The following is a 25,580-nucleotide window of genomic DNA, read 5'->3' on the forward strand; positions in this document are numbered from 1 at the left end:
CCAAAGAGATACCTAGTACATACAGGGTTAAGTCACCTGCCTTGCACATGGCAGGCCACAGCCTGATTCGTAGCACTACATAATAACAGCGCAACATCACGGATGACTTAAAGACACCCCCCCAAAAAAAGGGTAACACAATGTTGTCCCTTTGTGTGATATATTTATCAACGGTATGTATCTATTAGGCCAAAATTAGATATAAATGTGCCATTTCCAAATTTGTTTTATTCAAAATTCATGTTTTTACTTTATCCTACAAGATCTCAAATCTTTCAGTGCCTTAAACATGTCAGAAATGGCAATCTATTACAATACAGTAATCAATTAACACATGTATACTGCAAACCTAATAAGTTGCAAATGCCATGACAGTTATTTTAGAGTAATTAACAGAACAGGGTCCACAACAACGTTTAGCACAATTTCTTTTTTTTGTTGTTTTTTGGTTTTTGGGGCCACACCCGTTTGATGCTCAGGGGTTACTCCGGCTAAGCGCTCAGAAATCGCCCCTGGCTTGGGGGACTATATGGGACGCCTGGGGATCGAACCGCTTTCCTTGACTAGCGCTTGCAAGGCAGACACCTTACCTCTAGCGCCACCTTGCCGGCCCCTTAGCTCAATTTCTTGATTTACAAGTGAACAAACTGAGATCCAAGAGATAGTAGCCACATGCCTGAAATCACAGAATCACTAAGCACTAGGGCAAAACGCATCACCTAATTCCAAGTTCAATGTTCTTTATCTTCTACCATAAAAGTTGGTAAGATTAAACAGATCGGCTGCAAAAGAATCACTGTAATTTTATTTTAAGTCTCCTTGCCTGAAACAACCAATTTGTTTTGCTGAAAATCAATTTATCTGGATTTTAAAAATTTGGATTTTATATGCCTCAACTGGTAAAACCTTTTCCCCAGAGAACTGGATATCTAAGGCAGAAGCACTCTCATACACTAAGACAATTTAGCAGAAAGAACGTAACTTAAAATTGGCACCTCCACTAGTGAAGGATTTTATATATATACATACATATATATATATATATATGTATATATATATAAAAAATTTTAAAAAAATAAAGAAAAGATAAGGCCTCCCAATTCTTACCACAGGCTGTTCTTTACACTGACTGTATAGAAAGAGGAGGTATAGTAAATGCACCCCATATACACCTCAACCCAGGCCCTTTGCCTGGTCTGTATTGTGAATTGGGGGACAAAAAAAAATTGGCACCTCTTTGAACTCCAATCTATCTATTCCTCAGCTTAAAATCCACTCCTAGAGAGTATCTCAAGAAAAATTAAAAATTTGGGTAAAGATCAAATTGATCAGAACAAAAGCAACATAGTTTAGAATAATATCCAACTGATAAGCCTTAAAGTATGTTATACACTGAAAACCATGTGATTAAAAAGCATGCTCTTCTACACTGCATGACTCAGGAAACAATATACTAAGCTCTGATGTGATTACTATGCAATTCCAGTCTGTTGGGAATACATGTATACACATAGTATAAACTATGTTTTTTCCTACACGCGCAAAGAAGCATTTACCACAGTACATGAACACACAATAAAAACCTAAATAGAGGGAGCTGGCGAGGTGGCGCTAGAGGTAAGGTGTCTGTCTGCCTTGCAAGCGCTAGCCAAGGAAGGACCGCGGTTAGATAACCCCCCCCTCCGCGTCCCATCTGGTCCCCCCAAGCTAGGGGATTTCTGAGCACTTAGCCAGGAGTAACCCCTGAGCATCAAACAGGTGTGGCCCGAAAAACCAAAAAAAAAAAAAAAAAAAAAAAAAACTAATAAAGAGGATTCATCAACATCATAGCAAAAGTTTGATAACACATAAAATATAGGATTTTTTTTATCTAAGCAGTAGAAATACAAATCATGTTATTTAATTTACTTCAGTCAATTTTGCACACTATCTGAAATGAACCATTCATTACTTGTAGATGGAGGAACTTTTTTTCCATGGACACTTGTAGGGTGGTTTCTACTGATAGTAGAAAAGAAAGGAGAAAAAAGAAAGAAGAAAAGCATAATTCTTGATTAAATACACGCACATGTATTTATCAACCCAGGACTCTTAATTTCACATAATAGATGACACAGGAGGATTTCAAAGTGAGGTTTCCGAAGCTTTTACAAGAATTTACCAAAAAAGCTACTTAGAAACACCCCCCCCAATACAGTGATTTTTACTTTTATTTTAAAAGGTCTAAAGAGATGGAAAAAAAAGTGACAAGTCTGTAGTATAAAATCCTATATATTGGCTTTTTAAGTAAAACAAACAACAATAAAAAAAAAATACCCACAAAAATATATATTGGGCCCGGAGAGATAGCACAGTGGCGTTTGCCTTGCAAGCAGCCGTTCCAGGACCAAAGGTGGTTGGTTCGAATCCCGGTGTCCCATATGGTCCCCCATGCCTGCCAGGAGCTATTTCTGAGCAGACAGCCAGGAGTGACCCCAGAGCACCGCCGGGTGTGACCCAAAACCCAAAAAACATATAGTCAAATTAAGTCTTTATTATAAGGCAGCTTTACACTCTGCTAAAGTTTTAAGAACGCCCAGTATAATATATCACTAGCTTCTCATTAATATATGATTTATAGAATAAATTGCCATTTCCAAATGTTACCTCTTAAAGATATAAATTACTGGAATAAAAACATCAGAAAATTCCCTGTGATTTAGTTAATGAACCATTAGTTCTAATAAACTTCAATATCAGATAAAATATCACTTTCTGATATTCAAAAAATGTTTAAGTAAAACCTCAAGAGTGAGCAGCTCCTAAGTCTATATTAAAAGCTGTTATTCTTGCCGTACATAAGCATAAGAAATGTTCGAGAAAATAACTTAGAAATAGGATAAATGTGTGATCTTGAAATTCTGAGTCTGAGCGGAAAGAATTTCCCAGAGCTGTCCCTAATTTTTTTTTAAAAGACAACTGTTATTTTTATAAAGCTTAAAAATAATCCTTCAATGCTCCAAATATCAATTATTTGGGGGGGGTCTTAAAATACGGGTCGCAGTCACTTTCTTTTCTATTCGTGGAACAAACAGCTGTATCACCCACTGGCGCGACAGCAGCCCCCCAACTCGCAGGAGTACAACACAAGCAGGCCACTGGGAAAGGATCCCCTCCCTCGTGGGAGTCCAGTCCCTCATTGGCTTTTCTTCCTCGCGGCCTTCCTCCATCCAGGCCAGGAGCTCAGCCTCGAACTGGATTCTTTGAGGACTGTTGAGGCTGGCTTCTGCCTCGAGCGCCTTTCCTCACGGAGCGTGTTTTCTCCCTAAGGCGGCGTTACCTGAGCTACTTCTGGGTCTTTCTCCCCCTGCGAGAGGTCTGAAGCTTCGCGCAGGCGGGAGGCGGCGGCGGTGGCGCCGCCTGTGAATGGCCGGCCAGGTATTTTATGAATGGAGGCGGTCACGTGGCGCCGGCACCTCCCGACGGCAGTTTCCCACACAAGGGCTGTGTCAGCTCGCGGCGGCCGGGCCGAGGTGGCGGCGGCGGCGGCGGCGGGGGCCGCGGCTGTGGGTGCTGCCGCGCCTGGGCGTGCGAGGCCGGCCTCCCCTCCGAGGGGACCCGGGCCCGGGGAGCGGCTCGGCCCGCCCCCGCCCGGCCTCTTTCCGCCGCGGCCCAGGTGACGGGCGGCGTAATTATCGTTTTGTGAATGGAGCGTGCGCTATGCAAATGAGAGCGATTCACAAAACCGAGAAGGAACATGGCGGCCCCGCGGCCCACAGCACCGCCACTGCCGCCGCCGCCCGGCCCGGCCCGGCCGCCTGCCTTCGCCTTCTGTTTCTCCTCCTTCGCCTTCTCCCACACCCGCTCCCCAGGGCGCCGGGCCGAGGCATCTCCCAGAGCCGCGGACCCTGGGTCCGGCTCGGAGAACGGCGCGGCGCGGAGGGGAGCGCCACATCCTGGCGTGGCAAGGAGTGCGGGCCGGGGCGAAGCAGCCCACTCGCTCGGCGCTCCCTCTCGGACCCCGGGACGGGCGGACGGACGGACGGAACCTCCACTTCTCTGCGTGCGCGCCCGTCACGTGGAGGCGCGCTCCCGAAGCAGGACGGCGCGCATACGCGCACACACACGCGCCAAGCCGCCGGCTCATGAATGGAGGCCGCGGGAGGCGAGAGCGGGCCGGGGGAGCTCGCAGCGGGGAAGGGGGCCGCGTCCGGCTCGGCAGCCCCACGCCCCAGGAAAGCGCGCGCGCGCGTGTGTGTGTGTGGCGGGGGGCGCCTCGTACGACGGAAGGCTGGAAGCACGAGCGCTCCCGAGCCCCAGGACCAAGGCAGCCGCCGAGCGGGTCCCCAGTGGGAAGGGGGCGCTGCGGAGCCCTGACTCATCGGGGCGGGATGCCAGTGCGGTCGGCTGCGGCGGGAGGGCCCCCCTCGCCCTCGGAGCTGGGGGGAGAAAGAGACACACACAGAGACAGAGACAGAGAGACGGACGGGGCAGGAAAGGCTCGGAAGGAAGGAAGGAGGCGGCACCCCGGGTGTGTGGTGCCCCGGGCGCTCGGAGCGCAAGACGTAAACAAACAAGCGAGCCAGCGGAGGCCGAGCGCTTCCTTCCCGAGCCGGCCGCAGCGGCTCCGTCTCCGGGGCGCGCACGCCGCGGCCCTCGCACCCCAGCCTCACCGACACCCACCGCGATGGGGCGCGGGGCTGGAGCAGAGCGCGGCTCGAGCGAGCCCAGGATGCCCCGGCTGTGCAGCCGCGCGAGCTCGCCGGAGGCCGCCCGTCCTGCGTCCGGCAGAGCGGGGCCGCGATGCGGGGCGCGGGGTCCCTGGCCGACTTACTCGTTGTCAGGAGCGGCCGCGTCGTCGCTCATCTTTCCCGCGGCTCAGGGCGACGCGAGCGGGAGACGGACACGGAGACGGAGCGGCGGCGGCGGCGGGCGCGCCGAGCGGCGGAGGGCGCGGGCGGCGGCCGGGGGGGGCGCGAGGACGGCGGCGCAGGGGCCTCACCATGGTGGCCGCGGCCTCCCCCGGAGCGGCGCCCCCCCGGCGGCCGGGCTGCCCCGCCGGCCCGGGGCCCGCGGCGACGGCAGCGTCCTGGAGAGTCGCGTCGCGTCGCCTCGCCTCGCCTCGCCGGCCGGAGGAGCGCAGGGACGGGGGCGCGCGGGCTTCCAGGGGCGAAGGCGCGGGCGACGGTCCGGCTCGGCGTCGGCCTCGGCTCAGGGACGCGGCGGCGAGGCGGCGGGGCGGCTGCGGCTGCGGCTGCGAGTGTGTCCGCGGCGGCGCGCTCCCGCGGGCGCCCGGCCCACCATGGCCCGCGCGGGGCCGGCCCGACCCGGCCTGCGGGCCGCTCAGTCCGGCGGAGGCACGCCCTCGGGGCGAGAGGGCCGAACCGCGGAGCGAGCCTCTCGGAGCAGCGCGGCCGCGCCGGGTCAGCCTCGGTCCCCGCGGTCCGTCTCAGGCCGCCGGAGGAGGCGAGGCCAGGGAGGCGCGGCGCGGCGCGGCGCGGCGAGGCGAGGCGAGGCGAGGCGAGGCGAGAGGGGGCGGCGGAAACGCTCGCGCCGCCCGCCCGCCCGCCCGCTCGCTCCTTCCGCCGCCGCCGCCGCCAAGGCCCGGCCCGGGCGCCCGCGGGAAGTAGTCCCGACCGGCGGGGCCGCGGCAGGGAGGGCCGCGAAGGCCGACGCCGGCGACACGGGGCCGGACGAGCCGAGCCCGGAGGACACGGTGCGAGGCGACCCGACGCGGCGGCCTCCGTGGCGGGCGGATCACTGCGAGCCGAGGGCGCCGCACAGCCAGCCTCGGGAAAGTAGTCCCGCCCTCTCCTCCCGCCCCCCGCCTGGCCACGCCCCGGCACGCCCCTCCGCCCTCGCCCCGCCCTCCGGCCCCGGCCGGCCGACTCCGGCGCGCGGGGTCCAGCCGCCGAGTGGGCGAAGCGCGCGGACGGACCGACGGACGGGCGGGCGGAGGGATACGCGGCCGCGGCACGCACGGCGGGCCGGACGCGCGTGTGTCTGTGCGAGCGCGAGTGCGCGCGTGTGCGTTGCGCGTGCGCGCGCGGCCGACTTGGGGCTCGGCTCGGGACGGGGGCGGAGGCTGCAGAGTGGCGGGTTTGCGGGGTTCGATTCCCGACTCCCCCCAGCGCCGTTCCCGGCCGGGGGCCGTCGGGGTCTCTGGAACGGAGGCTCCGAGGGGCTCTGTGCGAGACAAGAGCTTAAGACCGCTGCGGACTGTGTGTGTGTGTGTGTGTGTGTGTGTGTGTGTGTGTCTGCGTGTCTGTGTGTGTCTGTGTGTGTCTGTGTGTGTGTCTGCGTGTGTCTGTGTGTGTGTCCCCGCACGGCGAAGAAAGGGCCTGGCAGGAGCCGGCGTTGGGCCCCGTGGGGCGCCGACGGAGACCGCCGGAGAGCTCCGCCCGCCGTCTCCGCAGTCGCACCGCCGCAGGCCCCGGCTGCAGGCTCGGTGGCTGCGCGATGCGATGCGGTGCGGTGCGGTGCGGTGCGTGCGTGTGGTGCGAGCGAGCGTCGGAACGCCCGGGCTGCCGCCGCTGGTGGGCGACGCGGCGGGGCCTTGTTCCCCGCGAGCCCGCGGGCTTGGGAACGGAGCCGGCTCCCTTCGAGGTTCCCGCTGCGAGCGAGCGAGCCAGTTGCGTGGCCCCGCGCGAGGATCCGAGGCGCCGAAGCCAGCGGAGGGGCCAGGCGGGCGCCCGGCAGCTGTCGCGTGGGCGCCGCGTCGGAGCCTGTCCGGCCGCGGGCACCTGCCGGGTCTCTGGCCAGCGGGGTCTCGGGCCGGGGCCGCTTCTGGCTCTGCCCCTTCGACTCTCCGGCCTCCGGCGAGGACGCGAACTCGCAGCCAGTCGGGCCGTGCTCCCAAGTGTCCTCCAGCGTCTGCCAAGCTCTGCGCCCGCTGTCCTCGTCTTCCTCCTCAGGTTGGACGGAGCGAGCCGGCGTGCGGACCGTCTCGGGCTCGAGCCCTAACGCGCGTCGGACGCTCGCCTCCAGGCTGCCGAGCTGGGTTGGATGCCCGGCACCGAAGGTCGCCCGCCCTCTCCCTGAGAAGGGGAGGTGGCAAGTGGAAGAGCAAGCCACGACTTCTCTGCCGCCGCGCGTCTCCAGAAAGCGGCAGAATGTCGGGACTAGACTCGACGTGCACACAACATGGACTTACGAACGCTTGAGCAGATACATCGTCGAGCGAAATGAGTGCGCTTGCAAAACAGAAAGAAAACCCACCTGTCGGTTTTCGAGATTTCCATTTGACATCTCTCTTGGGGGGGGGGGGTACACCCGGTGGCGCTCAGGGGTTACTCACGGCTCTGCACTCAGAAATCACCCCTGGCCGGCTCGAGGGACCGACCCTATGGGACGCCGGCATTCCAGCCACCGTCCGCCCTGGATTGGCCGTGTGCAAGGCAAGCGCCCTACCGCCGGGCTCTCTCTCTGGCCCCTCCGTCAATTCTTTTCTTGAATCATCAAGATACACACAATTACAAAGTCGTTCAAGTTTCAGTCATACTGTGTCCAGTACCCAACCATCCCTTCACCGCCGCACATTGCTACCACCAGTGTTCCCAGTTTCCCTTCTGCCTTTCCCTAATTCTTAAGTCCTGTCACCGGTAGCACACACAGACCTGACTCAGGGGAGAGGGCAGTTTCCAGAGAGGAGGGCACCTGCACTGGGTCTTACCCGAGACCTGTGACCCTGTAACTGAGTCCTGGCAGCCTTTCCATACTCCTATCACTGCCTTGGCTATTCACATTTAAATCAAGTTCCCTCATTCTTTTTGTGGGGGAAGGGGGTCACACCTAGCAGTGCTCAGGGGCTCTCCTGGCTCTGCGCTCTGAAATCGCCATATGGGATGCCAGGATTTGAACCACTGTCCTGGATCAGCTGCAGGCAAGACACGCCCTCCCGCTGTGCTGTGCTCTCTCTCTCCAGCCCTTAAGTTCCCTTATTCTTGATGTGTGTGTACTAGACTAGACCAATTTGCAATATTATGGGAATGAATTTACAAGTTTCATAACAATAAATCCAAGTTCTAACTGGCTTCATAAAATGGAAAGGATCATAAACTCCATGACAAGGTGGTAGTCTTCTCTGGATCCTCCATTTAACAAAGAACTTTATTTTATGTGCCATTTTTTTTAATTTATTTATTATTTTTGGACTTGGGGGTCACACCCAGTGGTTCTCAGGAATCACTGCGGGCAGGCTCGGGCAACCATAGGGGACGCTGGGGAGCCAACCAGTCAGCCGCATGGAAAGCAGGTACCCTACTCGCTGTGCTCTGGCCATACTCATTTTACTTACAAGTGTCTAGAATAGATTCTCTGGCCTGGCCTTTAGGAAAACATCAGTAAGTGATAGCTCTCAGAATTATGATTAAGCTAGAGAAAGGAAACTTGGATAGCTTGCAAAGGCTACTTTTCCTTTTGAAGATTTGCCTCTCTTTGAGGCTAAAGTGCATCCGTACAGTTTTCAATTACAGGGCCGGGGAGGTGGCGCTAGAGGTAAGGCATCTGCCTTGCAAGCGCTAGCCTAGGACAGACCTCGGTTCTATCTCCCAGCGTCCCATATGGTCCCCCTCAAGCCAAGGGCAATTTCTGATCGCATAGCCAGGAGTAACCCCTGAGCATCAAATGGGTGTGACCCCAAAAAACAAAACAATAAAACGATCAATTACAGGCTTTGGGAACAAATATGGGAGCCATCTTGCAAGTCTCAGTTACACAAATGGCTTTTACCTCAAGAAACAAGATATGATCAACAACCTAAATGAGTGTTTTTTGTTTGTTCCCAAGTCCATAACTAAGCTTTCATTACCTTTGACCCATGCAAGACTCAGGTAACTTCTGTCCCCTCCTTTTTTGTGTGTGCATTAATAGTTCTCCCTGAGCTTTCCCATTCTTGGGGAGGAGTCTCTCCGGCTCTGCTCTGGAGCCTGGGATCTACTTACTGTGGTCAAGGCCTAACAATTTAAATCTGGTGAGTAAATAACCCTGGCCAGTGACACTTAGTCCACATCCAGCCATTCTGAAGTCCAAGGACATGTGACTATCAGATCAGAATTGAATAGCAGGCCTCACCAGTACAAGGAAGAGTTTTACATTTTTAAATATTTTAAAATTTGATATTTTAAAGTTTTTTAATTTTTAAAAATTGTCTTTGCTCTGGTGAGGGATTTATTCTGGAAAAATCAGAAATGGTCCTGTAATGGAGCTTACAGTCCTAAAGTCTTCTAGCGTGTAAACAGTTAGCCAGACCTCCAGATAGACCTTATCTAGTCCATCACAGGATCCCAGAGAGTCAGATAGTTCAGAGGTAAAGCATACAACTTGCATGCAGCCAACTCCGTTGTGGTCCCCAGCACCACATGAGACTGAACAGCATTGTCCTCACACCTGAGAATCACTTGGAGGCAAGGAGTACTGCTTGGGAGACCCCCTAAAAACAAAAGGAAAAGGGGCCAAAGAGATAGTACAGGGGTTAAGGCCTTGTACATGACTAACTTGGATTCAAATCTCCATTATCACACGCAGCCCACTGAGCACTTCCAGACTTCACTTCTAAACAGTGCTCTGTGCACACAAAAGATACAAATGCAAACAACAAAAATAAAAAAAAACTGAAAAAGATTCAGCAAACAAATGCAATATGTAAAAAATATTATTTGGATCCCGAGTTGAACAAATATTTTTTAATTTGAGTAAGGAAACAGCAGTAACTGAAGACTGATGATAGTATTTTTAAGGATTGGTGTTATGATTGCGTTTAAGTGTTTTATTTATGTTTTGGTTTTTGGACCACACCCAGTGACGCTCAAGGGTGACTCCTGGCGCTCAGAAATAGATCTTGGCAGGCTCAGGGGACCATATGGGATGCCCGGAACTGAACCCATGTCCATCACGGTCGGCCGCTTGCAAGGCAAACGTCCTGCTGCTATGCTATCGCTCCGGTCCCTTTTTTTTTTTTTTTTTTATTGTGCAGGGGTTGGGCTGTGAGCACATCAGCTGTACTTAAGTTTCCTCCTGGTTCTGTGCTTAAGGATCACTCGGCTCAGGACCATATGTGGTGCTAAAGATCAAAGCAGAACCAGCTGTGTGCAAGGCAAAGTGTCTTTCCCCCTGTATTGTCTTTCTGGCCCACTTAGATCTTCATCTTACAGAAATATATCATAAATTATTTGCAATTTAAATGCTATGATACCTGAAGTTTGATTCAAAATCATTCAGTGGATTGTGGAGCATTTAGGAGTGCATGGGGATACAGATGACTCAAGACTGGTTGTGTATTAATAATGAGCAAAGTCTTTATCTAATATCTATACTATATATGGATAATATATACATATTACCTCATGTATATACTATATATGTATAATAATATACATATTATAATATATACACATATATACAATATATGTGTATATATGTATATGTATATATACTTATAAAAATATATGTATATATAATATATAGTATATTATATAAATGACAGGTCTGTCCTGGGTCAGCTGCCTGCAAGGCAAATACCCTACCGCTGTGCTATTGCTCAGGCCCCACCTTGTTTATACATTTTAATTATTCAATAATAAAAATATTTAGATCTACTGCACTCGGGGACTATAATCTCTCCAAACACTTCTCTAATTGGAATCTAAGTAACTGCAAATACAAAAAAAAAATTAGTTTCTGGGTAGGTAATGGCCAAGGGTGGATCCAGTGAGATTTAAGATGGGGGAGATGACTTAAAGTACATGTTCTGCTGTGTGGGAGGCCTGAATTGATCCTTAGTATCACAAGGTATCCTGAATACCACCAGGATTGACCCCCCCAGGCACCACAAGGCAGGTCTGGTCCGAAAACAAAGCCAAACAAACAGATTTTTTGATTGTCTATGTAAAAAGGAAATTACAATTCACATTTTCAGCTTGCATTCCAACTCCACTTCATAGGATAACTGCCACTAAGTACTAATCAACATAGATCCTATGGTTACATCAGGGTCAGCAGGGCAGGAGACACTTATATTTGCTCAGTTGTGTTTTCTCGGGGTTCTTCCAGAAGAAAACTGGCCACAATAGCTGATAAAACTGTCCTTTGATTTAGGAATTGAGCAGAGTGGTTTAACAACATGTCTTGACCAGAAACACTATTGCTAAGTAATTGCCAATACAGATCTTCCTCAGTTTATGACAGGCCATGTCCTGATAAGCCTGTTGTAAGTTGTATCATTAAAAGAGCATTTAAATACATCTAACCTATTAGGCATAGTAGTTAAACCTCAATTACCCGAGAATACTTTCATTAGCGTATGGTAGGCAAAATCAGACGCCACATGACTTATTGACTGAAAGTAAAAAATAGTCTTGAGTATCATTTGTTTATCCTTATAATCTAAATACTGATGCAGGGACTCTAGGTCACTGGTCACATCATTAAAAAAAAAAAAAAAAAAAACTACCCAGGAGAAGATCAAAATTTGAAGTTGTTTTACCTGACGTATGCCATTTTTGCACCATCACAAAGCCCAGAAACTCATGTCAAACCACCATTAAATCAAGGGCCATCAGTATCATCTGAGCTGAAAAGATCCAAGAGTGTTTTTCTGGTCTCCAAGTGGGGATCAGACCTGAACTCACAAAGAACACCCCATAGTGAATGTCCAAATTCAAGAGAGAAAGAAAGAGGGATAGACACAAAGCAGGCAGCATCTCTCTGATGCTTTATCTCTGGCCCCTTGCAAGCCAGCAGGCGTTGCTCTGGTCACTATCCTGCCCCCTCAACTGTCCAAGTTTTTCGTTTTAAACCTAGCGTGAAAGGGGGCGTGCCTAGGTTCAACTGTCATTACAGTGGGGGTATCCAAGGGGCGTGTCCAAGTCCAACTGCCATTACTTCAACGTATCAGCTCAAGGCTTACCCTTTTTTTCTAAACCACTCAGTCCACAGTGATCTAAATTATGAATTCAGAATTCATCCTCTCACTTTTTGCAAAATTTTGACTTTCCTATTTTGTACTTCAGTTAAGTGTTTGTTTGCTAATAAACCTCTAGTGGATTTATTTTTGTTTTTCCAGTTAAGTTTGATGCAGCTTAAAATCATGTTTTAAGTTTGGTGTCCTTTTCTTAAGCAGCAGTTGTAAACATAGGCATTCCTCATTTTTTGTGCTTTGCTTTTAATTTACTTAACAGATTTTGCATTAATTTTTTTAAAAAAACCTCCTGGGGGGGGGGAACACATATCATTTGTGAAAGGCTCAAGTGATGGTTAACATTTTTTAACAAAAAATAAAGTTTCATTTTGTTTTAGTTTTTTTTTTTTTTTTTTTTTTTTTTGCCACACCTGGTGATGTTTAGGGATCACTCCTGGTGGACTTGGGAAGACAGTATAGGGTACTGTGGATCAAATCTGGGTTGGCCACATGCAAGGCAAATACCCTACCAGCTATACTATAATTCCAGCCCCAAGCTATGTGCATTTTTTAACAGAAGGTTACTCCATGCTTAATAGACTTATAGTATTGTTTAAACAACTTTTAAAGGCACCAGGAAAGAGAAAAGTCATGTGACTCAATTTATTGCAATATTCACTGTATTACAGTGGTTTGGAGCCAAATTCACAATATCTTCAAAGAATGACGGTAATGGAAGCTTCTTGGGTGAAATATTACCCAGATCCTTGTGCTCATATATAATAATGAAGCTGTAATGACTGACATTGTGATGGAAATCGGGTCTCTCCAGTTTCCTTTCCTGTTGGGACTTGAACACAACCTCAGTTCAGCATTTCATACATGCTGCTATGTTAATAAACCCTCAACAGGTATTTCTAAGTATTTGCAAAGCCCAAAGAGGAGACAGCCATGATAATAATTGAAGTTCTGATAGCATGTAAAATCCATGGACACTCTTCTATGGCTAAAATGAATCTGAACATTACCCCTTAGCAGAGGTTTATGAAAAATTATATATCTTGAAACTGTGACTAATCTGTGAAAAGATCAAAAGGGGCTCTATTTTTTCATGCTGTACTTTAATGGATTTTTGTTTTGTTTTGTTTTGAGTGCAACCAGCCCCTTGGCTAATGAGCTCTGCCTCTCAGAGGAACTACTAAATGGTAACCAGGTTTCTAAATAGTTTCCTTGCCTCTGGCAGAAGTCTGGGCTCCAACTCTGGGATTTCCATGTTCTTCTAAGCTAATACAGAGTCTAAAGGATAAGTATGCGATTTTATTTTTCTCCCAGAGGACTGCCATTGTTGGTCTGGTAGTATCCGGTGAGTGTGAAATCAGTTTACTTTTAATGCTATAACTGCCTTTTACAGGAAGTTTCCACAAGATTACAACAAGTACAAGGGAAATGAGCAGTCTGCCATTTCCTTTATTTTCAGTATAATCTTAGCAGGGAGGATGCTTACCAGCTCCCCCAAACTACTAAATAAAGCACCTAGCCCTGACCATTTTTCTACCAAATGGTTTTGACATACTTCTTTTTTGAAGATTATGTTTCCTTACAGCAAATACAAATCACTGAAATCTAAATCCAAAGAGATCCAAATCCATGAACATGAAATATAAATTCAGTCCAAAAGTCTAAACGAGGGCCCGGAGAGATAGCACAGCGGCGTTTGCCTTGCAAGCAGCTGATCCAGGACCAAAGGTGGTTGGTTCGAATCCCGGTGTCCCATATGGTCCCCCATGCCTGCCAGGAGCTATTTCTGAGCAGACAGCCAGGAGTAACCCCTGAGCACTGCCGGGTGTGGCCCAAAAACAAAAAAACAAAAACAAAAAAAAAAGTCTAAACGATTTCTTAGGTTTTGTTTGAAGTGCAGAACTTGATTTCTTTTTAAGTGATGCATAATAGTAGTAGGCTCTACAATTTATGATGCCTTTAGAAACCTAACATCTTCCCTCCTGGTATTACCATCAACCCCAGTTTTGAGAAATTAGGAACTGAATGCTGGAGAGGTTAGGTGACTTGTCATAGTTTACAAATTAGTGAGGACATTACTGGAGTTTAATATCTAATCTGCTTCAAAGGTATGTGTGTGTGTGTGTGTGTGTGTGTGTGTGTTATTGTTGTATAGAACTTTGCCATATGGGCTGTGAGAGATTACTATGGATGATGAGTTGGCAGAAACCCCACACTTACTGTTATCAGTTACTTTCTGTAGGCCTCAGGTATGGCAAGCACCTTATGACATGAGATCTTAGAATAATCTGGATACCTCTTGAGCCTCTATTGTAAATTGACAGTTATTTCCAGAGCCCTGTCAGGGAGAGCACTTTCATCAGGAGACAAAAAGCATCTCATTGTCTTTTAATGAGGCTAGCAACTTTGATAATCATCACAGCCACTAGTTAAAAATTTACTCCCTCATTTCTGCTGGTCAGATTTCAAGAGCTCTACAGCCACAGATGGTTGGTGGTCACCATTGAGACTGTCCAGATCGGGCATTTCAGTGATATCAGAAAGTTCTTTTGAGCAGTTTAACATGCATCCGTTGCTATAAGCATCAGAAAGAGTTGCCGTGTCCTTCATGTAAGTCTACCAATGGCATGCTCTCAAATTGCTGAGAGGGTGAAAAGGAGGCGAATTTAATCATTGATGTCTTTGATAAAACCACAGAAGTCATCTATATTGGGAAGCACTAATTCATTTGTTTGTTTAATAGAAATAGGATAAGTGCTCATGTTTAATGCTGTGAATCTTTGCTCATCAGAGCTGCATAGCTTCACCTGGGGACTGAATGCAGATGCCTGGGCTGGCCCCAGCTCTATTGAGTTAGAATCTTCACTTTAACAAGATCCCCAAGTGATTCACTGGAGTATTAAAGTTTAAGAAGCTCTGCTGCAAATCATCTCTTTCTCTCGAATTCATAGCAAGGGACCATTCCTAACCCTGACTAGAGAAATAGGTCTTCCCATCATTGCTAGTCCTTTACCTTCCCTTTTCCTTTTTGCCTTTTCTGTCTTTGCTTTTCACCACTCAGCACTTCATTTCTGCCCATTTCTACATAAAGCCTACTACTGTTTGCAGTCCTGGGATCATTTTCCAGGACTGGGCCAAGGGTATCACTTTCCTCCCCACCCCACCCCACCCCTATGTCTTCCCCCTTCCTTTTCCCCTCTTCTTTCTATTATCTTCCTTCCTCCCTAAAAATATTTCTTCTTCCTTCCAACTGTCTTATTGAAGATTCTATTTCCCTCCACTCTGCAAAGCAGCACTTTCATTGGACTTTATGACAGTTTAGTAGGCATTTATAAAAATATACAATCCACTTAGGGATTTTTAAAATTGTGCATTTGCTCAAACTTCTGTTTGCTTTACCATGACCTCAAAATCAAACAACATATATAACCCAGCATTTATATACAACATGTATTATTTAAATGTTTTCTTTAGGGTCTGGAGCGATACTATACCTGGTAGAGCATTTGCCTTGTGTGTAGCTGAGATGGACTCAATCCCTGGCATACTATATGGTCCCCCTAGCCTGCTAGGGGTCATTTCTGGGTGCAGAGCCAGCAGTGCTGCTGAGTGTTGCCCCAAAATAAACAAAAATTTCCTTTAGTTTTCAAGTCCTTTTATTATTTTTTTTACGAGTTTTCAAGTCTTTTTAGATGTAGTATATGATTTTACAAACAAAACTATGGATATTAGAAGGCTGTTTAAGTGGCCAGAAAGATAGAACAGTGAGTAGGGTGCTTGCTTTGCATGTGGCTGGCTGACGCACAAGGTTTGATCTGGTTTGATTCCTGACACCTATGTGGTTTCCCAAGCATCAGCAGGAGTGATCCCTGAGGATCACTACCTGGTAGTCCCATTGCCCCCACCCACCCACCCACCCCAAAACAAAAGAAAACAAAAACCCTTTATAGTATTGATAGGGAGACATAGAAAGCCAAAAGAAAACATTTAGATAATACAAGATGTTGCATGCATTGTCAAGTATTTACTTGACAAGTAATAAAAATAACTGCTGTTGTTTTACTAATTTTATTAGCATTCCCCAAATGTGTCCATTTGAATGTCTTTGGAAACTAATTCTGTTTGAAGGCCAGGGAGTCAGTGGCCCAGCACTTTTCTTGCCTGTGAGAGACTCTGGGTTCCATGGCCTGCATCCCAAACCCCACTTTCAGCCCCTCGCTTCGCCAGATTTCTCCCCTCTGGGGGTCCCCCTTCTTCAAATGAAACAACTGTTGTCTCAAAATTAAATAGTAAAACCATAGTTTAAGTCATTGAAACTTAGAGCTCAGTCCTCACCAGAAAGGCCAGTATATCACTGGAAAGAAATGCATTTTTTTTTTCCTCCTTAAGACATCAAATCCTTACACACAAACTTGCCTTTATACACAGTTGAATATAACCCTCAATAGAAAGCCCTAAAATACTTCACACCCTCACTGTCTTTTGGGTCTTAGCCAATCTTTGTTTATTTAAAATGTCCTTCCTTGATTGCATCATACCAGGCCTGCTTCCTTCTGCGTCTCAGACAAGCTGTTGTTCAAGGACTTGCTCCATCTCTCTTCCTTGTCTTACTTTTTTCAACATGTTTTTTTCCATGTAGCTCTTTAGAATGGATGGGGAACAATAAAATTGCTTTCTAAATCCTATATTCCTTGCTCATCTACATCTTCAAAATACAGTAACTTTTTGTTTGTTTGTTTGTTTTATTTACCGGGTCACACTCAGCAATACACAGGGGTTACTTCTGGCTCTGCACTCCGGAATCACTCCTCGCATTGCTCAGAGGACCATAGGGACCTGGGGATCTAAGGTGGGTCAGCCACGTCAAGGCAAGACAAGGCAATTGCCGATACTCTCTCTCAGGACCTAGTCACTCTTCGTTTTCCGTAACACTATTCTTTCGGGGTAGAGACAGTGGAGGATACCTCCCAAATGGTGCTCAGGGGCCCAAAGGCTTCTCTCTCAGATTCAGATATGCAGCTCATCGCTAGGGCCTGCAGTACTGGGAGCAAGACAGCCCTGGCAGTTACTCCAGGCCAGGGTCTCCAGGCCTGCCGCCGGCAATGCTGGGTGTTTTGTGGTCATCGTTGTTGCGTATAGGCCACACCTGTTGGCGGTCAGGGGTTGCTCCTGGCTCTGCGCTCAGGAAATCACTTCTAGTGTGCTCAGGGGACCATATGGGATACCAGGGATCGAAGCCAGGCTGGCCGCGTGCAAGGCAAGCCCCTTGCCTGCTGTGCTGTTGCTTCAGCCTCAGTGCTGGGGTGTTGAATAAAGTGGTGATGGCAGTAGGGGTATCTAACCAGGTATTGGTCACAGGACCCCGAGCTATCTTCTTATTAACTTATATTAACTATATATTTATTTAGTGTGTATTAATTATCCATAGTTTCCAAATGTTTATGAAATTCAATTCAATTCAGTCACGTATATAATAATTTGAAAGGTGAAATGAATGATAGGTACTTAACAAATGTTATTTATTTCTTCCTCTAAAAATATAACTTCATTTACATTTTGAATGTATTGCTGAAGCTCTTCAATATTCAGATATCTAAAGATAGAGATTTTTCCCAAGGTGGGGAGGGAGATAGGGGTATTAGTGATGGGAATGTTGCACTGGTGAAAGGAGGGTGTTCTTTTTATGACTGAAATTCAACTATAATCATGTTTGTAAACATGTTTAAATAAAGATATTAAAATAAATAAATAAAAATCAGTAACGTGCCACCCCAAAAATAATAAATTCAGCTTATGCATTATTTGCTTTTTTTTTTAACTTTTTATGTATTTGTAAAATCAGAGTGCTTTGGAAATCAAATGAAGTGATTTACTTCTATAATGACCATATCTTAGGGGTTTTATTTCTTCACTTCTATTTTCACTTCTGATAGTGATCTTTTGTAAGACCAAAAGTAGTCATGAAGAGTCAAAAAATACATCAGTAAACTGGAGCTCAGTTTTGCATGCTGGAATCCCAGCTTTGATTCCTGGGGACACTTGGTCACAGGAGTAACCCCTGACATCGAATAGCATTTCCCTCTTCCTACCACAGGCGTCGCCAGAAATAAATCAACAATAACAACAACAACAACAACAAGTACTCATTAAAGGGTAAAAAGTTTCAAGTAAATACCAATAGAATTCATTAGAGCACATTAGGGTCAACACTCAAAAAAACCCCTTATTTGAGAAGTTTGTAAAAAAAAATTGTACTAGGAAGATAGTATTTACATAATTATTTGGTTAGTACTAAAGATTAAATCAGATTCAAGATTCATTGACTTCAAGGAATTTATTGTCTAACGAAGGTATAGACTGGTAAATTACTATGGCTGTGATAAGACTTATAAACAGGAGTGACCACAAGATAGTACACTGGGTAAGGTACTTGCCTTGCATGTGGCTAACATGGGTTCAGTACCTGCCACTACATATGGTACCCCAAACACTGCCAGTATGATCCTCAAGCACAGAGCTAGGAGAATCATGGGATGTCACCCAAAAACATAAAAAAAAATCATCAAATGCTATACAATAAAGTGAGTATTGCTTCACAGAGTTCTGATAGATAATAGGCAAGTGAATATAAAACATTATTGTGAGACAAAAGAACAATGAAAAGAAAAACCACCCTAGAAAATCACTTCACTAATGTGTTCAAGAAGAGTGTAAATAGAAAAAAATCTGTGCTAACAATTATGTTTATTTGTAAGAATTCAACCTCCGAAGAGACTAACAACACTAGGAGAATCAATTCTTTTGTTGTATACTTTTTTACAATAAGGCTAAAATAAAATGAAACCCCTCATAGGGAAGCCCTCCCAGACAATCCTCATCCCTCAGCCTATATAAATATATTATTTCTTTCACCAACACCTATTGCATACTTGTGTAACTGGTTGGTTTGTTTTCAATTATGCTTTTTGGCATTTATTTGTTGTGCAAGTCCCTTTTGCATGTAAATACTCTAAGGAAAATAATCTTTTACAGAATGTACTGTTTTGATTTCTAGCTCAAGATATTTCTGCGTTTGCTTTTTTGTATGCTCAAGGCCATCTTTGCTGCTTTTATTCTCATCCATTCCAGCATAATTTTTGCTGGATCTCCCATTGCGTTTTATATATATATACACACACACATACATACATACATACATACATACATGTCTTTTGTTACATGAGATATATATGTGTATATGTATATATATGTATATATAGTGTTTTATTCCATAAAGCTTCTTAGGTTCCTCATATAGATTCTGACCATCAAAGTAAGAAAACTAAGGCCCTGCTTTCTACATTTCTTTTATCTTTCTAAAACATCCACTTTTGTTCCCTCAACAACATTGACTGATGGAAGTTGCCTGTTGCCTCTCCCAAATTTGAAGGAAACCATGTGAAACATCATATGTAACTCAGAACAACAAGTTTAGGGTCCAGGAAAACCCAGTTGTAGAGCCTTCTTTGATGATTAATGTTATGAGTTAGATCCTGGCACTACCCCACATGCCAAATCTATTTCAGCAGCAATGCTTTGTTTGGGGGGTTGTTTTTTGTTTTTTTGTTTTGTTTTGTTTTGATTTGGGGCCACATCCAGTGGTACTCAGGTGTTACTCTTGGCTCTGCACTCAGAAATCGCTCCTAGCATGCTCAGGGGACTCTATGGAATGCTGGGGATCCAACCCAGGTCCATCCCGGGTCAGCCATGAGCAACCAAGAGTGAAACATCCCCTTGATAACAATGACAAAGTGAACAGAGAAAAATAATTAAATGAATGCAATTTGTTATATATATTTAAAATGAAAATAATTTCAGTATAACAAAATAATTCATATCTAAGCATGAATTGTTTGTAGGCATGGAAGACTTATTTTCTTGTTTTATTTGTATTATTTTTTATGGTGTCACTGTAAATTATAAAGTGACATATACAATCATGTATGAATACATGATTTTCAGGCATACAGTGTTCCAACACCAATCTCTTCACCAGTGCCCTTTCCTTTATATCTTCACCAAGGTTGGAGATGAATAAACTTGTTTAAGTTTTGCCAGTATAATCCCCTCCCCCACACAGTATCTCACTGTTTTATTATTTCCCTGATTGATCAGTTTAAATTTATTCATGCTTCCTCTTCTATGAATTCATATTTTTCACTAAGCTTTGGCCTCAATTTCTTTAGTTGTGCCCTGAGCTGCAAATTATTGAGAAAACACTAAATAAGCAATTATCAGAGGTTCACTGTCTTTTCTAAGAAAATAATAGATAAAAATATAGATTAAAAAATAAAGAGCCAGGGCCAGAACAATAGCACAGCGGTAAGGTGTTTGCCTTGCACGCTCCAGTCCAGGATGAATCTGGTTCGATCCCCAGTGTCCCATATGGTCCCCATTGCCAGGAGCAGTTTCTGAGTATGTAGCCAGGAGTAACCCTTGGGGTTACCAGGTGTGGCCCAAAGACCAAAAAAAAAAAAAGAAGAGCCGGAGTTATAGTATGGTACACATGCCTGGCATGTGCCCAGATTCAATCCCTGACACTCCATATAATCCCTCTGAAAGCCACCAGAAGTAATTCCTTAGTGCAAGGCTGGGAGTAACCCTGAGCATCATTAGGTATGACCAAAAATAAACAAAAACATGACAAAAATGTGATGATTGGGGTCTGTAGTAATCGGACAGCAGACAGGGCATTTGCAGCCAACCTTGATTTGATCCTTGGTATCTCATGTTAGTTTTGCCCCCAAACAAACAAACAAAAGAATTATTTAGAAAAGATTTTAAGGATTATCTTTTCTGTATTTGATATTCTACTTTTATTTATGTAATTTTTAAAATTCCTTCTTCTGGCAGGCTAGAAGCACAGCTCACAGAGCAAGCGTACATGCTTTGTATTCCGGAAGCTCAAATTCAATACCCAGTTCTACATGGTCCCCCAAGTACCCGCCAGTGAAATACCCTGACGTAAAACACTAAGAGTAGTCCTGAGCAATGTAAAAGTTGTTATTTTTTCTCTAGGCATACAGAAACACTACAAATAGTGTGTTCAGACTAGCAGTTAATGACACATATTTAAGAAAAATTCAATGGAACTACTTAAGCTCTGTTACTATCTAAAGTACATTGTATTGCCCCCAGCATAGTTAACCAGCACAAAGATGATCAGTAAAATCAGCATTGTTTTCAGAAGTGCTGAGACAGGTACCTGCCTGTCCTTTCTTAGGTCCCTAAAATAATAAGCACCCTTTCAATAAATACAAATAGTCAAAAGTGGCTGAAATCTTTTGTGTAAGATTATGGTACTTAGTCTTTGCTGGTGGAAGACATGAAGATGATCAATCATTTATGAGTATTTATTGCCTACCAGACTGCTCCATTGGCTTTTCATGGTTAACACTATTTCATCGTGAGAGATACTAACTCCATATTTCTGTTTAATAGTAAGGAAATAAAAGCCTGTATGGTTAATAATTTGCTTTGGCAGGTTTCAGAGCAAGAAAATGGCAGAGATCTGACTCAAGCCATTAGACTCCAGGGCCCCATTCATAGCCATATTGCTGTTTGACTGAAAGAGTGGAAGGAACTGTAGGAAGTAGAACACAGATAAGAAAAGAAAAGAAGGAATAAGAGGAAAGAAAAAAAAATAAAGAAAAACTTAAAGAAGGGCGGGAGAGATGGCGCTAGAGGTAAGGTGTCTGCCTTGCAAGTGCTAGCCAAGGAAGGACCATGGTTCGATCCCCTGGAGTCCCATATGGTCCCCCCAAAGCCAGGGGCAATTTCTGAGCGCTTAGCCAGGAGTAACCCCTTAGCATCAAATGGGTGTGGCCCAAAAAACCAAAAAATATATATACAAAAAAGAAAAACTTAAAGAAAGGAAGAAAATAGGGAAGAAATGAGGGAAACTAACTTTGGCCCTTCTCAGACCACCAACTCAGCAGTCACCTCAATGAGACTTGCTTAGCTCAACAGCAGTGACACTGTGAGTTTGGTATTCATAGTAGCTAGTGCTTGACCTAGCCACCCATCCCACACCCACAGCCATACATGGTTTTGGGGCCACACCTGGTGACACTCAGAGGTTACTCCTGGCTCTGCACTCAGAAATCACTCCTGGCTTGGTGGATTGTGTGGAAAGCCGGGCGGGATCGAACTGCAGTCTGTCCTAGGTTAGTGAATGCAAGGCAAAACACCCTACCACTTGCACCACCGCTCCAACTCCTGCACTTTATTTTTACAAAAAACAAAAAGTGGCCTTGGTTCCTTGGTCTAATGTGTGCCTGCAGACAATAATAGAAGTCTGTTGGGTGGAGATTTGCAAAGTGGGCCATTTATATTTTTTAAGTGAGCCATTAATAATTAGAAGGACATGGCAAATTTTTATTTGGATTTTAAGTTTTCCTAAATCACTAGACTCACTTCATCTTGAGCACAGTATGAAGAGAGTGATGCTGATTCTGACAGTGGTTGTTACTAGGGGCAAATTTGTCCTTCTGAGACCTTTTCAATTGTCAAACCTTGGAGTGGTGGAGGTGGAGGTAGGAGTGAGAGGTGATGTCACAGGATCCACTTTAGAGAGTGGAGGCCAGGGATATTACCAAGTCAGTTCTAAACAAGGAACTATCTGCATCAAAATATTAACAGCATCAAACTTGAAAACACCTATCTGATAAAGCAATGCTGGACAGATGAAAGGTCTATAAAAGTAGAGAAATTGGAGCCCTAACAAAAACACAAAAACAACTGCAACCAAACTCTACTTTTCTCTTCCAGCACTTTCCTGTCTGGCGTATGGACAAGCCATTCATGAAAACTAAACCAAAGTTGTATAAAGCCAAAACAATTGGGTATAATTTCTTGCCAGGATTTTCTACCTTTGCTCATAGACTATTTTGCAAAAGAATTTTGTGACTGATATTATTTGCCTGTTTCTTTATAAAGTAATGAACTGAAATGAAACTGCTCAGATCAGGACTATAGAAAGAAAATGTATACTTTGTAAAATTGCCTGAAGAATTATTGTAATCCTACTGGACAGAATACTTAAATGAAATCTTCTTTACTTTTGGGGCATGGAGGTGGGGCATTTGCCTTGCATGCAGAAGGATGGTGGTTCGAATCCATCAGATCCCCTGAGCCTGCCAGGAGCGATTTCTGAGCGTAGAGCCAGGAGTAACCCCTGAGCACTGCCAGGTGTGACCAAAAACAAAAAAAAGAAAAGAAAATTTACTTTTGGGGTCTGAGTGATAGCACAGCAGTTGGGCATTTTCCTTTTACATGACCAACCTGGGATAGACCTGAGTTTGATTCCCGGTATCCCATCTGATTCTCCTAGCCTTCGAGGAGTAATTTAGGAGTGCAGAGCTAGGAGTAACTCCTGAGTGCTGCCAGGTGTGGCCCAAAACCCAAAAAATAAAAAGAAAGAAAACTTACTTTATAAACTTTTGAATTTTTTAAAAATGTGTTTATTAAAATATAGTATAACATTACATCAATAGAGATACTAAGAGGTGCTTGATCTTAATAATATATTTGAGATTTACCTGCTATTTAAATGTGTAGGCTTACTCCTGGCTCTGTGCTCACTCTGGTTACCCCTAAGTATTTTGGGGAACAATACACAATGCCAAAGGTCAAATCAGGGTTGCCTTACACATAACAAGCACCTTCCTCCTGTACTTTTTCCTTGGCCCTGCTATTCAAATTTTTATTTATGTATCAGATATCCTATACAACCCTTTGTATATTTTTCCAAGTATGCCTGATACACCCATATATCAAGTGTGAACATTAATGGCTAAAAAATGTAAAAGTATTTGCCCCAAACTGAGAATATGAATTCATGATCTTTAAGTCTAGCATTGTTTATACAATATGCTTTTGTTGACCTGATTAGCCTTATTCCTCAGATCAAAGAAAAGAATATTCCTTATTGGTGATTTTAAAAATCACAATCACAAAGGAAGCCAATGTAAAAATTAAATGAATAAAGTAAACAAATTAACATCCATTGTAAAACAGTCCAAAACAAACTTTTATAGATAAAAAACAAGTTAAAATGAAAGTTCTAACACTTTATCTCAATGGGTTATCATTTTACATAATCCCTGGGATTTTTCATTGTCTTTATAGACCCCCAGTATGATGGAGTTAAGTCTTCGTTGTTTGCATCCAAAAAGGAAACCTACCCATTTTTAAAGACTCCCTTAGAAATAGCTTCTTATCAAATCAGTGTTAGATACCAGTCCAGTCTAGACCAGCATTTAAAAGCTAAAAGTAACACAACAGAAGTTGTGATAAAACTCTTATCCTTGAGAGTAGTGCATAAAAAATAAGAAAGGAAGAGGACTCTTCCTCTTTCTTTATCATTAAGATAAAATTTTAATGTGGCAAGGCAGAGTCCAGCAGAACAAGAACAGAAGCTTCCTGCTATCTGACTGAATTTTTTTCTTGCAAGTCCCAAGGAAATATAAACATATGTAAAAATAAATAAATATTGATGTAAATAAATATACATATATTTCCTCCCCGGGTTTTCTTTTTATTCTATTTAAATTTTTTGGGGGGGTTTGTGGGCCATACCTGGTATTACTCCTGGCTCTGCGCTCAGACATTGCTCCTGGTTTGGGGGACCTACCGCTGTGCCACCGTCTTTGGCCTCATAGGTCTTCTTTTTAATAGTAATCCTTCAGTATTACTGGATCATCCAGAGAAAATGTAAAACTTTGAGCCAGAGAGATTTAAGAGCCGGAAGGGCACTGGCCTTGCACATAGCTAACCTGGCTGGATTTGATCTCTGGCATCCCATGTGATCCTTCTCAGAGGACTTCTAGGGGTGATTCCTGAATGTAGAGCCAGGAGTAACCCTCGAGTGTCTCAGTGGGCTCAAAAACTAAAAAGAAAAAGAAAAACTTTTCTATCACATCTCAACGCAAATTCTAAAACTACTGTTTAGTCCTCAAACTTTTTAAACAGGGGGCCAGTTCACTGTTCCTCAGACCATTGGAGGGTCTGACTATAGTAAAAACAAAACTTATGAATGAATTCTTATGCACACTGCATATATCTTATTTTGCAATGAAGAAACAAAACAGATACAAATACAATATGTGGCCTGCAGGCCATAGTTTGAGGACCACTGGTCACTATTAGTTTGACTTGAAAGTTCCTAAAGTTTCTATACTTTTTCTTCTGTTTCATTCCTACTAATTCCCTGGCTTCAAGCCTGTGAGCAGATGGAACTCAGTTTTAGACCTGTTACTAAGATTATGTAGATAAACTATCAAATATTTGAATTTGAATAATGACAGAGGAGTTTGTCTATATTTTAACTTCTATAGCATTAGGGGAATTCATTTTCACTCTTTACAGCTTCTGTGTAACTTACCTTTACATATATGTAAAAGGATTCATCATTTAACTCTGATATCTCCAGTAAAAAAATATTCTTTTGATCTTCCCTGCCAAGAAATCTTCCATTAGCACAAGTAATATTTTCAAGGCTGTTCAGCAAATTGCTTTCTGTCAAAGTATGATAGTCTTATCTGGCCATCCTGTAGCCTTCATAGCCCTTTGTTTTTATTTTTACTTTTTTTGGTTTTTGGGTCACACCTGGCAGTGCTCAGGGGTTACTCCTGGCTCTACACTCAGA

The 25,580-nt window shown here is 44.9% G+C and overlaps 1 protein-coding gene and 1 non-coding gene across 2 annotated transcripts in view; one reads left to right on the top strand and one right to left on the bottom strand.

The window, feature by feature from the left end:
• SPRED1 (sprouty related EVH1 domain containing 1) overlaps positions 1 to 4,927 on the bottom strand; it is a 71,983-nt gene extending 67,056 nt beyond the window's left edge. Inside the window, exon 1 of the mRNA XM_049790036.1 lies at positions 4,814 to 4,927. Coding sequence (XP_049645993.1) covers positions 4,814 to 4,845 — 32 coding nt within the window. The 5' untranslated portion in view covers positions 4,846 to 4,927. The remainder of the gene's footprint in view (positions 1 to 4,813) is intronic.
• Positions 1,091 to 1,221, top strand: LOC126033308 (small nucleolar RNA SNORA51). Its single transcript, XR_007504415.1, has one exon. It is a non-coding gene; the product is annotated as a small nucleolar RNA SNORA51 (small nucleolar RNA).
• Positions 4,928 to 25,580: the final 20,653 nt, after the last annotated feature.

This window comes from Suncus etruscus, chromosome 16 (assembly GCF_024139225.1).
Source record: "Suncus etruscus isolate mSunEtr1 chromosome 16, mSunEtr1.pri.cur, whole genome shotgun sequence".
In the NCBI taxonomy this organism is placed as follows: Eukaryota; Metazoa; Chordata; class Mammalia; order Eulipotyphla; family Soricidae; genus Suncus; species Suncus etruscus.